General features: G+C 42.2%; 1 protein-coding gene across 9 annotated transcripts in view; it reads right to left on the bottom strand.

Moving 5' to 3' along the window:
* sestd1 (SEC14 and spectrin domains 1) overlaps positions 1-18,674 on the bottom strand; it is a 165,695-nt gene that overhangs the window by 95,175 nt on the left and 51,846 nt on the right. For all 9 annotated transcript variants that reach the window (XM_043693498.1, XM_043693497.1, XM_043693501.1 and 6 more), the window contains one exon: positions 10,840-10,931. In XM_043693498.1, coding sequence (XP_043549433.1) covers positions 10,840-10,894 — 55 coding nt within the window. In that variant the 5' untranslated portion in view covers positions 10,895-10,931. The remainder of the gene's footprint in view (positions 1-10,839; positions 10,932-18,674) is intronic.

Here is an 18,674-nt window from a genome sequence, read left to right as displayed (position 1 = left end):
GCTCACTTAATTAGCAGCACATCCACTACCATCAACATGCATTCCCTTCACCACTGATGCATAATGACAACGGTGTGGACCATCTGCAAGATATTCTGCAATAGTTCAGCAATGCTGCTAAAATGCAGCTACCAACCTGCGACCTATACCATCTAAAAGGGCATAAGCAGCAGATACCGTCAGAACACAGATACCTGCAAGTTCCCCTCCAAGCTGCATACCATTCTGACTTGAAACTATATCAAGTTTGACCCCATCTACCACCCGAGAAAAGGAAAAGGAAGTGACTTCACCACAGGAAATAACATCACCAAACCAAAGAAACCCAGATATATAAATAGAAAGCAGGAATTTTCAGCATTGCTTCGCCTGAGGACCACTGAAGAGGTTACCTAGTAGGGTAACGAAACGTCTGGAAATGAACCTTCCAGTTCAGTGAGCAAACCTACATTCAGAAACCAAAATGACAGGAAATTCACCCAGTGAATTTTATGCCCAACAAAACCTGCAATTGACCAGCAGGGGTCCATAAAATTCTGCTTTTGAATATCACAGGACCAGAGGGCACAAAAGAAGTACGCCATTCGGCTCACCAAGTTTGCTCCACCATTCAATGAGATTGTGGTTGATTGTATTATCCTCATCTGCATTTTCCTACCTGTTCCCTATAATCTTCAACTCCATTCCTGATTAAAACCACATTCAACTCAGCCTTGAATATACATAACAACCCAATTTCTCCAGCTTTTTCTGCTAAGGAATTCCATAGATTCATTATGCTCAGAAGAAATTCCACCTCATCCAAATTAAGTGGATAACCCCTTGAGATTATGTCCTCCCACCTCGGGAGTCGTACCTCCATTTTGACAGAGTGGCGAGGAGAGTAGTTGAGGTTAAGCGAGGGCTGCCGGGAAGGTAAGGACTTAATTTATATTTGGGCAGTGGCTAAACCAGAGATACTATACGTGTAGTATCTCCCTCCTGCCCCCCTCCTCTAACCGGAAGAAAAAGACTCTGTAAGGTAGGGTTTTTATTTTTTTATCTTTCCTTTTCATATATTTAAGCGCCTCGTTTGGTTTTAGTTAGTTCATATAAAGTTAAGCTTACAATGGCAGGGGACCTCAGACCTATAGCATGTGCCTTTTGCTTGATGTGGGAGCTCAGAAATGTGTCTGACGTTCCTGACTCTTACACTTGCAAGAAGTGTGTCCAGCTGCAGCTCTTGTTTGACCGCATGATGGCTTTGGAGCTGCAGCTGGACTCACTGTACAGCATCCGCGATGCTGAGGAGGTCGTGGATAGCTCGTTTCGTGAACTGGTCACACCGCAAGTTAGAATTGCTGAGTGAGACAATGAATGGATGATCAAAACACAGAAAAAGAAAAGGAAGGCAGTGCAGGTGTCCCCTGCGGTCATCTCCCTCCAAAACAGGTATACCGTTTTGGATACTGTGGGGGGAGATGGCTCACCAGGAGAGAGCAGCAGTTGTCAAGATCATGGTGGGCACTGCTGTTCAGAAGAGCATGAAAAAGACTCGTAGAGCCATAGTCATAGGAGATTCTATTGTACGGGGAGTAGATAGGTGGTTCTGTGGCCGAAAACAGGACTCACTGATGGTATGTTGCCTCCCAGGTGCTCGGGTCAGGGATATCACCGATCGGCTGCAAAGCATTCTAAAAGGGGAAGGTGAATAGCCAGTTGTCTTAGTGCATATAGGCACCAATGATCTAAGTAGAAAATGAGAGGAGGTCCTGAAAGAAGAATTCAGGGAGCTAGGAGAGAAGTTAAAGAGGAGGACCTCAAAGGTAGTGATCTTGGGATTACTACCATTGCCACGTGCTAGCCAGCGTAGAAATGAAAAAATAGGCAAGATGAACACGTAGCTTGAGGGGTGGTGTAGGAGGGAGGGATTCAGATTTGTTGGACATTGGGACCGGTTCTGGGGAAGGTGGGACTATTACAAAATGGACGGTCTACATCTAAACCAGACCAGAACCAATGTCCTTAGGGGAGTTTTGCTACTGCTGTTGGGAGGTTTTAAACTAATGTGGCAGGGGACTGGGAATCACAAGATAAAACAAGTAGGCAGCAAGGTGGAGACTGGTGACTGTAAAAATCATGAAGATAGCATTAATAAAGGAAAGAGTAGGCAGAGAGCAGAGGAACGCAAAAGAAGTAGTGGCCTGAAATGCATCTACTTTAATCTAAGGAGTATAGTGTGTAAGAAAGATGAATTTAGGGCTTGGATTGGTGCCTGGGAGTATGACGTTATTGCAATCACAGAGACTTGGTTGAAGGAAGGGCATGATGATTGGCAACTAAATGTTCCAGGCTATAGACGCTTCAGACAGGACAAGGAGGGAAGTAAAAGGGGGGTAGAGTTACACAGTATTGTAGCTATGGTCTCACAAGTGCTTTGCAGTTTTAACAAGGTTGCTCTACTTTTATATTCCATTCCCTTTGAAGTAAAGGACAACATTCCATTTGCCTTTCTTATTAACAGCTAAATTTGGACACTAACTTCTTGTGATTTACATACGAGCCCCAAAACCCTGTGTGCTGCAGTCTTTATTTCATTTAATAACATTCAGCTCCTCTATTCGTCTGAAGTGCACAACCTCACATTTTCCAACATTATTTTCCACCTGACAAGGTTTAGTCCACTCACTTAACCTATCTATATACCTCGGTAGATCATCTGTGTCATCTTCACTATTTGCCTTCCCACCTATTTGTATTGCCTGCAAACTTCCCACAGGTATATTCACGTACCTCAACCATACACATATACACATAAAGTCATGACCCGAGCACTGATCCCTCTGGTACTCCACGAATTTAAGGTTGCCATCTTGAACATTCCCCCTTTTACTCCAATTATAGAGTTATAGAATCATAAAATCACTACAGTGTGAAAGCAGTCTGTGTGGTCCATCAAGTCCACACTGACTCTCCAAACAGCATCCCACCCAGACCCCATCCCTGTATTCTTGCATTTCCCACGGCTAAATCACCTCACCTGCACATCCCTAGAAACTATTGGCAATTTAGCATGGCCAATCCACCTAACCTACACATCGTTGGACTACGGGAGGAAACCAGAGCACTTGGAGTAAACCCACACATTCATAGGAAGAATGTGCAAAATCCACATAGATGGTTACCAAGGGTAGAATTAAGCCCAAGGTCCTTCACACTGAGGCAGCAGTGCTAACCACCAAACCACCATGTCGCCCCCATGTGTCATAGAGTCATACAGCAAAGAAAAAGACGCTTCAATTCAACCAGTTACTCTATCCATGCTAACGTACTTACCCCAAGACCACGGGTTCTTATTTTATTCAGTAGGCTCGTGTGTGGCAGAGAGAGAACATTTACTACATTAGTTAACAGGAGGGACAAAACAGAATGTTGTGTCATCAGCATTTTGTGAAAATAGGATCAAGGGAATAGGGCATGAGGAGACAAGAGTAAAATGACAGAAAGATAATAAAAAACAAAATCAGGGTTAGGATAGGGAACAGCATTAAATAAAGTTAGGCAGGTCAGCTAGTGGAAGAAAGGGATGTGGCAAACACAGCTGATTATCATTACAGTTGAAAAAATCCAAAGTTGTCCAAGAGTTCCTTGCACTGGTTGCTGCAGGTGAGTGTGCAGTAAATAGGACAGAGGTGTTTTCAGAAGAGAAAAGGGAAGAAAGTTATCTGTGTGGCACCATTAGTTACAGGTTGCCATCCTGACACTGCACCACCCCGCCCTAATCCTAACTCTCTGTCTTCTATTAGATAGTATTATTAGCACGAATAGAGGATTGGCTATCTCTAACACCACAGATAGCTTTCTTCTTAAGTAGCCTAATGCGTGGTACCTTATCAAACAAACACCATCCAAAAATTCAAATATGTTACATTCACGGATTCTCTTTTATTTGATCTGTTTATTACCTGAAAGAATTCTAGTAAATTTATCAGGCATGATTTTGCCTTTGTGAGCCATGCTGACTTTGCTTGATCATATTACACATTTTTAAATACTCTTCCAGTAGATCCTTTATAATAGTTGTAACACGTTCCTAACAACCAAAGCTGGCCTTTTGTTCCCTATTTAAATAAGGGTATTACACTGACAGATTGTAGAAAGAGAAATGGAAAATCAAGGATTCCTAGAAGATTACTACCAGTGCATCCATGATCTTTACAGCTACGTCCTTTAATAACCTAGAATGCATCCAATGAACTTGGGGAACCAAACAATCAGTCTTTAGCCTCATTAATTTCCTGAGTACTTTTCCTAATACTTGGAATGGTGTCAGTGTCTTCTACTGAGGCAAAGTAGTTATTCAATCCCACTGCTATTTCCTGGTTCCCAATTATTATTTTGTCAGCTTCATTCTCTAAGAGGGCCATTTTCAATTTAGCTTCCCTCCTCCTTTTTATGTATTTAGAGATGCTCTTGCTGTCGGTTACTAATATTAAAAACACAAGACAGTTACCTTCCTTCAACACAGCAAGTAAGCAATTATTTGTTTGCATATTCAACTAAAGCACCTTCACATTGCAATGAATTGGTATTCTCTTGCCACTAACTCCATTCCCCAGCAACCAATTCCTTTACAATCTATGCTCACTGCACCTCCCTTCTAAAATCTTCTTTAAGGCCCTCCTTAAAAATCACATCCCTGTCATTGCCTGAAACTCCTTTTTTGCTCGAGTTCCTGGAAAGCTAACAGAAAGAGTCGTTAGAAGTTTGGTAGAGGTTAAAATTATTAAGGGTATTTGCTTGGCACAAGAATAAAAGGAACTCAGAGAAAAATAAGAGATCTCAAAGCATAAAAAGAATGCAAAACTGGAAAAAGGGACAGGAGAAGAACAGATAAATCTAAGACTTCAATCCAAGGAAGTGGATATCTACAAGAGCACAATATAGGACCTTAGTAATGTGCTGATAAAAAACTGCTCTTAAATTATCTTCTAAGCTGTGGCTGGTACTTCCACACTCTAAAGGAATGAAATTTAAACAGTGACATAGTAGGGTGTAGAAATGGGAAATTGAAACATAAGTGGGCCTTGGTGACTGGATGATAATAAATTAGAGATCGGCTTCAGCAATCACGTAAAAAAGGACCAGACAATATGGCTGCTCTTTCATTACAGATAGATGACTGATGGTGGTTTAGCCTGAGTGTCATCATGCTTCAGGCAAGGGGAAAGAGGTTGAGAAGGACTGTTCTTCATAGTAACCTCAGCCGTGTGGGAATTCAACCCACCCTTATGCCATCACTCTGCAATGCAAACCAGTCATCCAGTCAACTGAGCTAACTGGCACACGGAAATCATATAGGAAGCATGCGAAGCAACCTTTACCTAGCAAAACACAGTTTTCTGATCTTACTCCACACAGAGAACTGTATCAAGGATTCAATGACCCAGTCTGATGACTTCATCAGCAATAGTGGATCTGTCCTTTCAACACTAAAATGAAGCTGAAATAAAATTAACACCAAATTGTAACCAAAACCAGCTCCAGTAGGAGAGAGATTATAAACTTCATTTTCAATGCCATTCAACTTTTCTATACAGATTCAGATCTAACTTTATTCTGCAAAAAGTAAACAAGAGACAAGTACTTCATACATCTGGGAACATTAAATCAGATTACATTTTAAAGTAATGTTGAGTCAAATCAAAATTAAAATCTTTTATACAGGAGATTTATAAACAAAAATGTAATCTGTACACTGCAAAAACAACTTTACTCAGATTACATTTTGGCCTTGTGAAAAACAAATCAACAATCAAGACTGTTGCTTGCAGTTTGCTGATTATCAAGAGATTTCCTACAAAAACCACAGAAGACTTGGTGATAACCGCACTTTTTCAAAGTCAGTGCAAAATAATAAAAGGGCATTCCAATTCATCATGTTTGACAGGTTTAAAGTTGTCCTATCAAATTAATTTATAGACAAGAATGTTCATGTTAACCTGCAAAATCTAAAGTTAGGGATAGAAAATACATAAAGACTGAGAAAGGTATGTCTATTCCTAATAATCATGTTATCAACAATGACAATCCTGAAAAGACAACCAACTGTTATCACCTCTCGAGGTTAGCAGTGTGCTTATTTAGACTTTGCTTAGAATCCAAAAACTTAGGCATTTATTAAAATGATTAAGCCCTGGGGTTCACAGATTAATTCAAAATAGGACAAACATTCATTATTACAATATCTTAAATGGCTAGTTACGTTAAATACATTAAAAACAGAGTGTATGCAAATGCTTTACTTTAAACTGAACTTGTTGCTCAAATTTCCTTCCACACCCATTTGACTTTCACTCCCAAACTTCAAATAAGAATCAGGAGCTCCTCCTCCAACCAACACTCCAATTTAAGTCAAGCAAAAGTAGCATTTTAAGTACAGTCACCTCAGATTAGAAGTCTCCTAACATCCTTAAATACCAGAGTCATGGATCTAGATCTCTCTCTCTCTCACTCACTCTCCCACACTCTCTCCCCGTCCTCAGTTTGGCTATTTCAGAGATCGAAGTGACTGTCAGGAATTCTTCAGCTAACAAGCAGTTTAATCTCTTTTAGTCAGTACACCATATTTTAAATGAAATCTGCTGCAAAGCGATGTTCCCTGTTCTGCAATGAGATTGGTATGGTCCAAAACACACGCCCAAAAAATTAGCTTATTGACCACCCTTTTTTCATCTCAAGCAACTTGATCTCAAGATCATTCACTGAAAAGCTATGGTTAATCAGAAATACATCTTCAACAGGAACCATCATTTTAACATTTCATCTCTCTCAGAAGACAAATGAATCGAACATAAATGATGATAAGTGTTACTGTAGTTATGGACATCCTCAGCATTCTTTTTAAGGCTGCATTTGGTAACAACAGTACACATGCATACAAGTTTCGGGAGGACACAGCCCAGGGGAAAGATCAGGTTACAGAAAGAGAGGGGAAAAATATTGGGAATGGGGATCAGAGGGAGATCAAAATCCATGTTGGAATGGGAGTGGGGCAATAGTTAAGGGAGGGACAGAATGCCAGGGGAGTGCAGAAGAAAAGAGGAAAAAGATGGGGAAAGAGGGCTTTCTGGCCCCTTGGCACCCCTTTCATACCCCACCATGTCCCCAGGCTTCTAGACCCTCTTCCTTCATTACTCCTGGAGATTCTCACTCTTCCCCAGTCTGCATCCCCTGTCCCAATTTCCCAGTGCAGTTGCAGTACTGTATTTGCATACAATGTCACATGTAAATTCTGTGACAATTTACTATGCTTGAACTTGTGCGCATGCATTTTCCCTAAGCAGTCCCCATGCACAGTTGCAGGTATTATCAAATATTCTCTTTTTAAAATTCATTCATGGATGTGGGTGTTATTGGCTTAGTCAGCATTTGTTGTCAGTTTCAAACTGCCCTCAAGAAGGCGTTAGTTCTTAAGACTTTTGGAATTGTGTGTACAGTTTTGGCCTCCTTACTTAAGGGAGGATGCAAGTCCATTGGAATCAGTTCAGAGAAAGTTCACTCAGCCGATTCTTAGGACGACAGGATTGTCTTATGAGGAAAAGGTTGGTTGGGTTACACTTGGATCCTATTGAGTTCAGGAAATTGAGTGACTATCATCTTGAAACATGAAAAATTCAAAGGCAACTTGACACAGTGGATGCAGGGAGGATGTTTCTTCTTGACAGAAAGTCTGGGAAGGTGGTGTGATTATGTTCAAGTCACTGAATATATTCAAGGCAGAATTATATAAATATTTAATTGACAAGGGTATGGAGGCAGGCAGGAAAGTTGTATTAAGGCCACAATCAAATCAGTCACAATCTTATAAAGTGATAAGACAAGCTCAAAGAACCAAATGGTCTACTCCTAAACCCATTCTTAAGATTTTATGAAAGGTTCTACAGAGCTTTTGTCTATCTGTTCTTCGCTGTTAAAGCTGTTAATATTATATTAATAGGTAATCATAAAAAAAATTACAGAAAGTGAGATATCATGATGCTATGTCATTTCAGTCTCATTTATCTTCCACTACCAACCAGAAATGGTCACACAAAAAAGTGGGTTAGTGCTGTAATTATATTTTCATTTGGGGAAAAAAAAATCAGACATCATCAGCTTCAAATTTTGGGCTGTTGAACAAACTGCCTACTTGGAATTTGTAATTGTAACTCATATAGTGGACACAACTAGACTGATTAAAACATAGAACATTACAGCGCAGTACAGGCCCTTTGGCCCTCAATGTTGCGCCGACCTGTCATACCAATCTGAAGCCCATCTAACCTACACTATTCCATGTACGTCCATATGCTTGTCCAATGACAACTTAAATGTACTTAAAGTCGGCGAACCTACTACCTTTGCAGGCAAAGCATTCCATACCCTTCCTACTCTGAGTAAAGAAACTACCTCTGACATCTGTCCTCTATCTATCACCCCTCAATTTAAAGCTATACCCCCCCCCGCTCGCCGTCACCATACTTGGAAAAAGGCTCTCCCTGTCCATCCTATCTAACCCTCTGCTTATCTTATATGTCTCTAGTAAGTCACCTCTCAACCTTCTCTCTAACGAAAACAGCCTCAAGTCCCTCAGCCTTTCCTCGTAAGACCTTCCCTCCATACCAGGCAACATCCTAGTAAATCTCCTCTGCACCCTTTCCAAAGCTTCCACATCCTTCTTATAATGCAGTGACCAGAACTGTATACAATACTCCAAGTGCGGCCGCACCAGAGTTTTGTACAGCTGCAGCATAACCACATGGTTCTGGAACTCGATCCCTCTATTAATAAAAGCTAAAACACTGTGTGCCTTCTTAACAACCCTGTCAACCTGGGGGGTGGCAATTTTCAAGGATCTGTGTACATGGACAGTGAGAGATCTCTGCTCATCTTCACTACCAAGAAATTTTACCACTAGCCCAGTATGTTGCATTCTGGTTACTCTGGCCAAAGTGAATCACCTCACACTTGTCCACATTAAACTCCATTTGCCACCTCTCAGCCCAGCTGTGCAGCTTATCTGTGTCTCTCTGTAACCTACAACATCCTTCGTCACTATCCACAACTCCACCGACCTTAGTGTCATCTGCAAATTTACTAAACCACCCTTCTATGCCCTCATCCAGGTAGTTTATACAAAATGACGATCAGCAGTGGATCCAACACTGACCCTTGCAATACACCACTAGTAACTGGACTCCAGGATGAACATTTCCCATCAACCACCACCCTCTGTCTTCTTTCAGCAAGCCAACTACTGATCCAAACTGCTATCTCCCACAATCCCATTCCTCCGCATTTTGTACAATAGCCTACTGTGGGGAGCCTTATCGAACGCCTTGCTAATATCCATATACACCACATCAACCGGTTTACTGTCATCTACCTGTTTGGTCACCTTCTCAAAGAACTCAATAAAGTTTGTGAGGCACAACCTACCCTTCACAAAACCGTGCTGACTATCCCTAATCAAATTATTCTTTTCTAGATGATTATAAATCCTATCTCTTATAACCTTTTCCAACAACTGAAGTAAGACTCACTGGTCTATAATTACCAGGGTTGTCTCTACTCCCCTTCTTGAACAGGGGAACCACATTTGCTATCCTCAAGTCTTCTGGCACTATTCCTGAAGACAATGACGATTTAAAGATCAATGCCAAAGGCTTGGCAATCTTGTCCCTAGCTTCCCAGAGGATCCTAGGCTAAATCCCATCTGGCCCAGGGGAATTATCTATTTTCACACTCTGCAGGATTTCTAATAACTCTTCCTTGTGAACCTCAATCCCACCTAGTCTAGTAGCCTGTATCTCAGTATTCTCCTCGCCAACACTGTCATTTTCTAGAGTGAATACTTCGAAAAATATTCATTTAGTGCTTCCCCTATCTCCTCTGACTCCATAAACAATTCCCACTACTATCCTTGACTAGCCCCAATCTTACTCTCATCATTCTTTTATTCCTTAAATGCCTATAGAAAGCCTTAGGGTTTACCCTGATCCTATCCGCCAACAACTTCCTGGCTCTTCTGAGCTCTCTGTAGGTCTTTCCTAGCTACTTTGTAACCCTCAAGGACCCTAACTGAGCCTTCACATCTCATCCTAACATAAGCCTTCTTCTTCCTCTTGACCAGACATTCCACTTCCTTCGTAAACCACGGCTCCCGCGCTCTACAGCTTCCTCCCTGCCTGACAGGTACATACTTATCTCAGACACACAGGAGCTTTTCCTTGAATAAGCTCCACATTTCTAATGTACCCATCCCCTGCAGTTTCCTTCCCCATTCTATGCTTCCTAAATCTTGCCTAATCGCATCGTAATTGCCTTTCCCCAGCTGTAATCTTGCCCAGTGGTATACACCTATCCCTTTCTATCACTAGAGTAAACATAACAGAATTGTGATCGCTATCACCAAAGTGCTCACCTACTTCCAAGTCTAACACCTGGCCAGGCTCATTACCCAGTACCAAATCTAATGTGGCTTCGCCCCTTGTTGGCCTGTCTACATGGACTAATCTTCCTCCAATGATAGCAACAAAACTTTTCATACCTACGATAATTTTAAGAAGAAAATGCTGATCAATAAAGACATTAACAACATACAAATTTCACAATTTCTTTATAACCCTAGCCTGTTGTATACCCAATATTAATAATTTTCAAACTACAAAGACAAAACACCATAGTGGCAATCAGAAAGTAACATCATTTGAAACAATCAACTTATAGGTTAGCAAATTCATTATGACAATACAAAGCAATCTTTCTTGAAACTCTACTCAATATGTCAACTCTCAAGTAACACACATGATACTGTACCTGAGAGAAAGGCTAGCCTTTTCTTCAGTATGGGCAACATGCTTGTGGCCTCCATAGTTTCAGAACTAGAAAAGAGTCAGGAGTCTGTAATTCTGCAACATAAAACATGGAGTCAGCACCATATCAAAAATATTAAATTTATAAAGTTAGATCTGGAGCATAAACCTTAGATTAGCCAACTAACTTTGACAGATTGGAGCACAACTAAATCTGGTTATGTTACCATCACATTAGATTAGATTACATTACAGTGTGGAAACAGGCCCTTCGGCCCAACAAGTCCACACCGACCCGCCGAAGCGCAACCCACCCATACCCCTACATTTACCCCTTACCTAACACTACGGGCAATTTAGCATGGCCAATTCACCTGACCCTGCACATCTTTTGGACTGTGGGAGGAAACCGGAGCACCCGGAGGAAACCCACGCAGACACGGGGAGAACGTGCAAACTCCACACAGTCAGTCGCCTGAGGCGGGAATTGAACCCGGGTCTCAGGCGCTGTGAGGCAGCAGTGCTAACCACTGTGCCACCGTGCCGCCCACAAATTGGTTAAAAAAAAATTCTGACCTTTTCAGGAACATTAAAATAACTATGCAAGACTCATCTTGGAATGAAGCCCTTTTAGGTTATTTTAAGCTTAATAGAGGCTGAATATCACATAATTCTTGTTAACTCTTGTTGCTTGTAGGCCATCTCGCTAACTACACATAACTACTGTGCAAATCTATTCACACCAGATAAGAGGTACCAGGAATTGCTCCTCAGCAGTGAAGTAGCATAATTTTCCATAAAGTGTAACCATATTGCTTCAATTTTTCTGATGACAGATTGAACACATACAATATCAAATTGAATTTTCTGCCAATTGGAAGGACGTCTGAAGGTACCCAATTCAACAAAACCAAACCTGGTTTTTATGGGTATCCTATTTCTGGGTGGATGAGCTCAATACGTCCATCACTACAAGTAGTTCAGTAGCATGACTACTGACAAGCTAAACTAGTCCCAAAGGAAATAGCTGCTAGACAGAGTCTGAGACAGGTGGCAAAGGAACCAACACTTAATCTCATCCTCACCGACCTGCTTGTCATAAGGCCATAAGGTATAGGAGGTCATTCGGCCCAATGTGTCTGTTCCATCATTCGATCATGGCAGATATGTTTCTCAAGGCTGTTCTCCAGCTTTCTCCCTGTAATCTTCGATCCTCTTGCCAAACAAGAAACTATATTTCTCGGTCTTAAATCTACTCCACCACTTGGCCTCCACAGCCATCACCCTCTGGCTGAAAAAGTTTCTCCTCCCCTCCCTTCACTGTGCGCTCAGTTCTTAGTCCACTCTATCCAGACCGCTCACTATTTTGTTCACTTTAATCAGATCCCCTCTCATCCTTCAAAATACTGAGAACAGACCCAATGTCCTCAACTGATCGTCATATGGCAAGCTCTTCATCCTTATCATTCTCCTCTGGACCCTCTCCAACACTAGTGCCTTCTTTCTTAGATATGGGGCCAAAAACTGCTCTCAAAATTCCAAATTCTGACCAGAGCTTTATACCAGCTCAGTAGTATATTTCTGCTCTTGTATTTTAGCTCTCTTGAAATGAATGCTAACTTTACATTTGCCTTCCTAACTGCCAACTTAACCTGCATGTTAACATTAAAAGACTTCTGAACTAGAACTCAAGTTCATTTGGGCTTCAGGTTTTTAGAAAACAGTCTATGCCTTCCTTCTTCCTCACACTGCATTCCATCTCCCACTTCTGGGCCTACTTTCCTAGCTTGTCCAAGACCATCTGCAGCCTCCCTGCCACCTCAACACTATCTGCCCCTGTCTTTGTGACACCTGCATACTTTGAAAGAATGTCCTCAGTTCCTTTGCCCAGATTGCTAATGTATAATATGAATAGCTGTGGTCTCAATATTGAGCCCTGCTGAACTTCATTAGTCACAGGCTACTATCCTGAAAAAGACCCCTTTATCCCTCCTCGCTGCCTTCTGCCAGTTAGCCATACCTCGAGAGGACTGTAGGAGAAAGTGAGGACTGCAGATGCTGGAGACCAGAGTTGAAAAATGTGGAGCTGGAAAAACACAGCAGGCCAGGCAGCATCCGAGGAGCAACAGAATCGATGTTTCGGGGATAAGCCTTCCTGAAGAAGGGCTTATGCCCGAAACGTTGATTCTCCTGCTCCTCGGATGCTGCCTGGCCTGCTGTGTTTTTCCAGCACCACATTTTTCAACTCGAGAGGCCTGTGACTAGTGGAGTACCACAAGGATCTGTGCTCATCCACTACTTTTCCTCATTTATATAAATTATTTGGATGTGAACATAAGCAGTATAGTTAGTAAGAGTGCAGATGACAGCAAAAGTGTAAGTGTAGTGGACAGTGAAAAAGGTTACCTCAGAGTACAATGGGATCTTGATCAGATGGGCCAATGAGCTGAAGAGTGGCAGATGGAGTTTAATTTAGATAAATGCGAGGTACTGCATTTTGGAAAAGGAAATCAGAGCAGGATTTATACACTTGATGGTAAGTTATGAGGGAATGTTGCTGAACAAAGACCTTGGAGTGCAGGTTCTAGCTCCTTGAAAGTAGAGTCGCAGGTAGATAGGATAGTGAGGAAAACATTTGGTATGCTTTCCTTTATTGGTCAGAGTACTGAGTATAGGAGTTGGGAGATCATATTGTGGCTGTACAGGACATTGGTTAGACCACTTTTGGAATACTGCGTGCAATTCTGGTCTCCTTCCGATCAGAAGGATGTTGTGAAACTTGAAAGGGTTCAGAAAAGATTTATAAGGATGGAGGATTTGAACTATAGGGAGAGCCTGAAAAGGCTAGGGCTGTTTTCCCTGGAGCATCGGAGGCTGAGGGGTGACCTTATAAAAGTTTATAAAATCATGAGGGGCATGAATAGGATAAAGAGACACAGTCATCCCTGGGGTGGGAGAGTCCAGAACAAGAGGGCATAGCTTTAGAGTGAGAGGGGAAAGATATAAAAGAGACCTACGGGGCAACTTTTTTCATGCAGAGGGTGGCGCATGTATGGAATGAGCTGCCTGAGGAAGTGGTGGAGGCTGGTACAATTGCAGCTAGGTGGGTATAATAATCAGGAAGGATTTAAAGGGATATGGGGCATTTGCTGGCAAATACGACTAGATTAGATTGGGATGTCTGGTCAGCATGAACAGGTTGGACCAAAGGGTCTGTTTCAATGCTGTACATCTCCATGACTCTATTACCTTGCCCCTAACACCATGGACTGCTAAATACAATTTAGCAGCATCCTGTATGACACCTTGTCAAAGGCCTCTGGAATTCCAAATAGATCACATCCACTGGCTGTCCTATTATACTACTTACTTGTTACCATCTTGAAGAATTCCAACAGATTTGTCAGACATAACCTCCTCTTGATGAAGCCATGCTGACTGAACTCTATTTTACCACGCATTCTCATTCTTAATAGTGCACTCGAAAATCTTACCAACAAAGAGGTCAGGCTAACCCATCTATAATTTTTGTCTTCTGCCTCCTTCCCCTCTTAAACAGGAGGGTTACATTAGCCATTTTCAAGTTCTCTGGGACCCTCCCTGACTCCAATGAATCCTGAAAAGATTACCATCAATGCCTCTACAATCTCAACTATCACTTTCAGAGCTCTGAGGTGTAGTTCTTCCGGTCCAAGTGATTGATCCACCTTCAGACCATTCAACTTTCCCAGCAGCTTACCCTTAGTGTTGGCCACTATACTCACCTCTGCCCCGACTCACTTGAAGCGTGGGATGCTAATGGTGTCTTCCACCATGAAGAGTGATGCAAAGAATCTATTCAGTTTCTCTGCCATTTCTTTGTTTCCCATAACTACTTCTCCAGCCTCATTTTCCAGTAGTCCAATGCCAACTCTTGCCTCTCTTACCTTTAAAATTTCTAAAGCTACTCTTGCAATCTTCTTTTATAATATTGTCTGCTGCAGATGCATTTGCCAATGACAGTACCTGTAGGAGAGACTGTCACACTGTTCTTGCACAGACTATCTTCCCGTGTATTATGTAACTCTATCACAACATCAAATTACATCCTACACCCCACACCAACATTGTTAGTGCAATCTCAATCAAAGGTGGAAATTAGAAAGCTTCCCTATCTGATCTAGAGTCAAGCAAGGTTACTAAATCTCTATGGCCTTGTATGTCTGTTGTATAGAACCTTTTGCCAAGTCCATCAGGAAGGATATGAGTCTGAGAGGGGTGACTCTTCCAGGCAATGGAGGCTTCCCTGTATATGAATTACTTTGCTCTTTACTGCTGTCAGTGCACGGACTTCGGAGCATCTGTGACCTGTTCGAATTGGTCTCGCATGTCAAGGTAAATCAAGGTAAGAATAAGGCCTTTGGGAACTGGGTAAACCAATCCTTTATTCCCCCCTCAACATCAGGATAGGTTATTTGAAGGTGCTGGGAACATGGTTGAGGGGGCCAGGGCATGCGCAAAAACTTGGGAGGAGCATATTGCTAAGGTCAGGCACAAACTGGATTTATGGGAGCACTGCTCCCTCCCCATGGCAGATAAAAACCTCGTCATCAGGTGTGAAGTACCATCCATGTTCCTGCTGACTCATGGACTTTCTGACTCAGAGGTAGGGACATTACCACTGTGCCGCAAACACCCTCTCTTTTGGCCAAACAGAGTACACCTACTCGAAGTACAACTTATGTTTCTCTCATTCCTTTACTTGTTCCAACCCCATTCCTTTTATAGACAGAGAGGACTAGTTGTTCTATCAGACATTCTCTCCCAGTCTTCAACCTAGTCAAAGAATATCCTTGCCTCCTTGTTTCACCTATCAGTTTGTGAAAAGCTTACATAGATAACATTTCAGAACTATAACACTTCAACTGTTTCTTTCCCTGTACAGTTGCTGAGACAACATGCTGAAATCTTTGCCCTCACAGCATTACTGTCCAAGCTACAATATTGCTCAAGTAAAGGGAAGACACTCCGACTGCTGACAGCAGCAGCAGACAAAACTGTACTAGAGAACGAACCTATGACACACATGAATTTCTAACAACCATTTTTCTCTGTGAAGCTGAAATATACATTTCCTGTATCTTTCATTTTTTAAAATTGGACTTAACTAGTAAAATGTCATTTTGTTTTGAATTCATTTTCAGGATCTGAGTATCACTGGTAAGCCTGATATTAATTGTCCAACTTTAGCAACACAGTGACCAGCTAAGTCAACAGTGAGGGCATTTACAAAATACCTAAATTACTTGGACCATGTGAACAACTGACTTTCTTCCGTTTAAAAGGCATGAGCGAAGCAGTTAGGTTAATATAATATAATATAATATAATATAATATAATACAATACAATATAACAATTTTGCCAACAGCTTTTAATTTCTAGATTTTAAATATGAATCCAAATTCTCAAATTGCCAGTGAGATCTGAATGTTTATCTAAATTATGAACTCTTCTTATGAACGTTTTCCCTGGAGCCTTGGAGGCTGAGGTATGATCTTATAGAGGTTTACAAAATTATGAGGGGCATGGATAGGATAAATAGACAAAGTCTTTTCCCTGGGGTCGGGGAGACCAGAACTAAAGGGCATACATAGGTTTAGGGTGAGAGGGGAATGATATAAAAGAGATCAAAGGGGCAACTTTTTCATGCAGGGGGTGGTTCATGTATGGAAAGATCTGCTAGAGGAAGTGGTGGAGGCTGGTACAATTGCAACATTTAAGAGGCATTTGGATGGGTATACGAATAGGAAGGGTTTGGAGGGATATGGGCCGGGTGCTGGCAGGTGGGACTAGATTGGGTTGGGAAAACTGATCGGCATGGACAGGTTGAACCGAAGGGTCTGTTTCCATGCTGTACATCTCTATGACTCTATAAATACATAAGTGATCAAAATAAATTCCTGTGTCTCTTCATATCAATATATTCAAGGACTCCTATTGAGTTGTGCAGTGAAATAATACCACAGTTAGCTATTGTTCAAAATGTAAAGTGGATGACTCACTGGAAATTTGTTAACACTGCAAGAAGACATCAAATCTGTGATAATAAAACATTTGGCTTCACTGTTCCCTGAAAACAAACCAGCTAAAATTTGAGAAAGCCCACACATTCTGGATAGAATTGAAGCTTTGCTATGAATGCTATTGTTTCCACCTTTTTGAAATACTTAATAACTTGGTGTCCCACTGGCAAAAACTTACTGATCAGCGTTGCAAATACTCACACAAGTTTTAGAGAATGTAAAGTCACTGGAAGAAATATTTGCATCCTCATGATTGGGGTGACCAGCACATCAGTGCAAAGGTTAAGGTTGCAGTATTTGCAACAATCTTCAGCCAGAAGCACCAAGTGGATTATCCACATACGCCTGCTTCAGAGATTTTTGGTTACCAGCCATTAGCCAATTCCATTTATTCCCCATGATATCAAGAAAATGGCTGGAGGCACTGGATAATAGAAAAATTATTGGCCCACATAACATTCCAGAAATAGTACCGAAGGTTAGAGCCCTTGCTAAACTTTCACTATTTTATTTCATTCTTTTTATCAATTTTGGTTTGCTGCTGTGGACAGGGAACTGTGAGTTAAAGATAACATGATCTAAATCCACAGTACAAAAGTTAAAAGGAAAACAGACCAAACAAGCTTTGTTAATGAATGAGGTCAGGTCTGGAACTTAAGTGCTGGTTGGTTCCTGATCAAAAGGTTCTGCAAATGCTTCGTTACCATAGAAGAGCAGAATTTGGCTATTAATGAGGACAGTGCCTGGGAACTGACTCCAGAAAGCATGGAAAAAGCTTATGCTCAAGCAGATGGCAAATGTTGAACGTTGAACTGGAGGAGACTATTAGTCAGTCCAGGAGTGGTCAGAGTTTGAATTGGGTTTTGGGCAGTGACTTCTGTGAGAAAGAATCTGGTTGTTGGTGCTACAGCATGAAGATTTGAAAGTTCCTTGCCTAACATCCAATGAGCAGCTCTTGGAATCTGACAGAAAAGAAAACTCATCCATAAATATTACTGCCTTTGTCTCAGTGCACTGTGAAGACTACCTGATCAACATCTTCAGAGATGAAACTTTATTGCTGGAACAGCACAGCAGGTCAGGCAGCATCCAGGGAACAGGAGATTCGACGTTTCGGGCACAGGCCCTTCTTCAGGAATGAGCAGAGAGTGTTCAGCAGGAGAAGATAAAAGGTAGGGAGGAGGGACTTGGAGGAGGGGCGTTGGAAATGTGATAGGTGGAAAGAGGTCAAGGTGAGGGTGATAGGTCGGAGTAGGATGGAGGCGGAGAGGTCAAGAAGACGACTGCAGGTCAGGAAGGCGGTGCCGGGCTGGAGGGATCCGGCTGAGACAAGGTGGGGGGAAGGGGGATGAAGAAACTGGTGAAGTCCAAGTTCATCCCCTGCGGTTGGAGGGTTCCCAGTCGGAAGATAAGACGCTCCCCCTCCGACCGGCGGGTTGTTGTGGTTTGGCGGTGGATGAGTCCAATGACCTGCATATCCTCGGTGGAGTGGGAGGGGGAGTGGAAATGCTGTGCTACAGGGTGATTGGGTTGGTTCGCCCGGGTGGCCCAGAGGTGCTCTCTGAATCGCTCCGCAAGTAGGCGGCCTGTCTCCCCAATATAGAGGAGGCCACACCGGCTGCAGCGGATGCAGTAGATGATGTGGGTGGAGGTGCAGGTGAATCTGTGGCGGATATGGAAGTTTCCTTTGGGGCCTTGGAGAGAAGTGAGGGGGGAGGTGTGGGATTCCCCTCCCCTATCATATATTTCCCTCCCCTCCCCTATCAGCATTCCGTA

This window comes from Chiloscyllium plagiosum, chromosome 7 (assembly GCF_004010195.1).
Source record: "Chiloscyllium plagiosum isolate BGI_BamShark_2017 chromosome 7, ASM401019v2, whole genome shotgun sequence".
Taxonomy (NCBI): domain Eukaryota; kingdom Metazoa; phylum Chordata; class Chondrichthyes; order Orectolobiformes; family Hemiscylliidae; genus Chiloscyllium; species Chiloscyllium plagiosum.
Note: the sequence above shows the minus strand (reverse complement) of the source record. Positions and strands in the feature narration are given on the sequence as shown.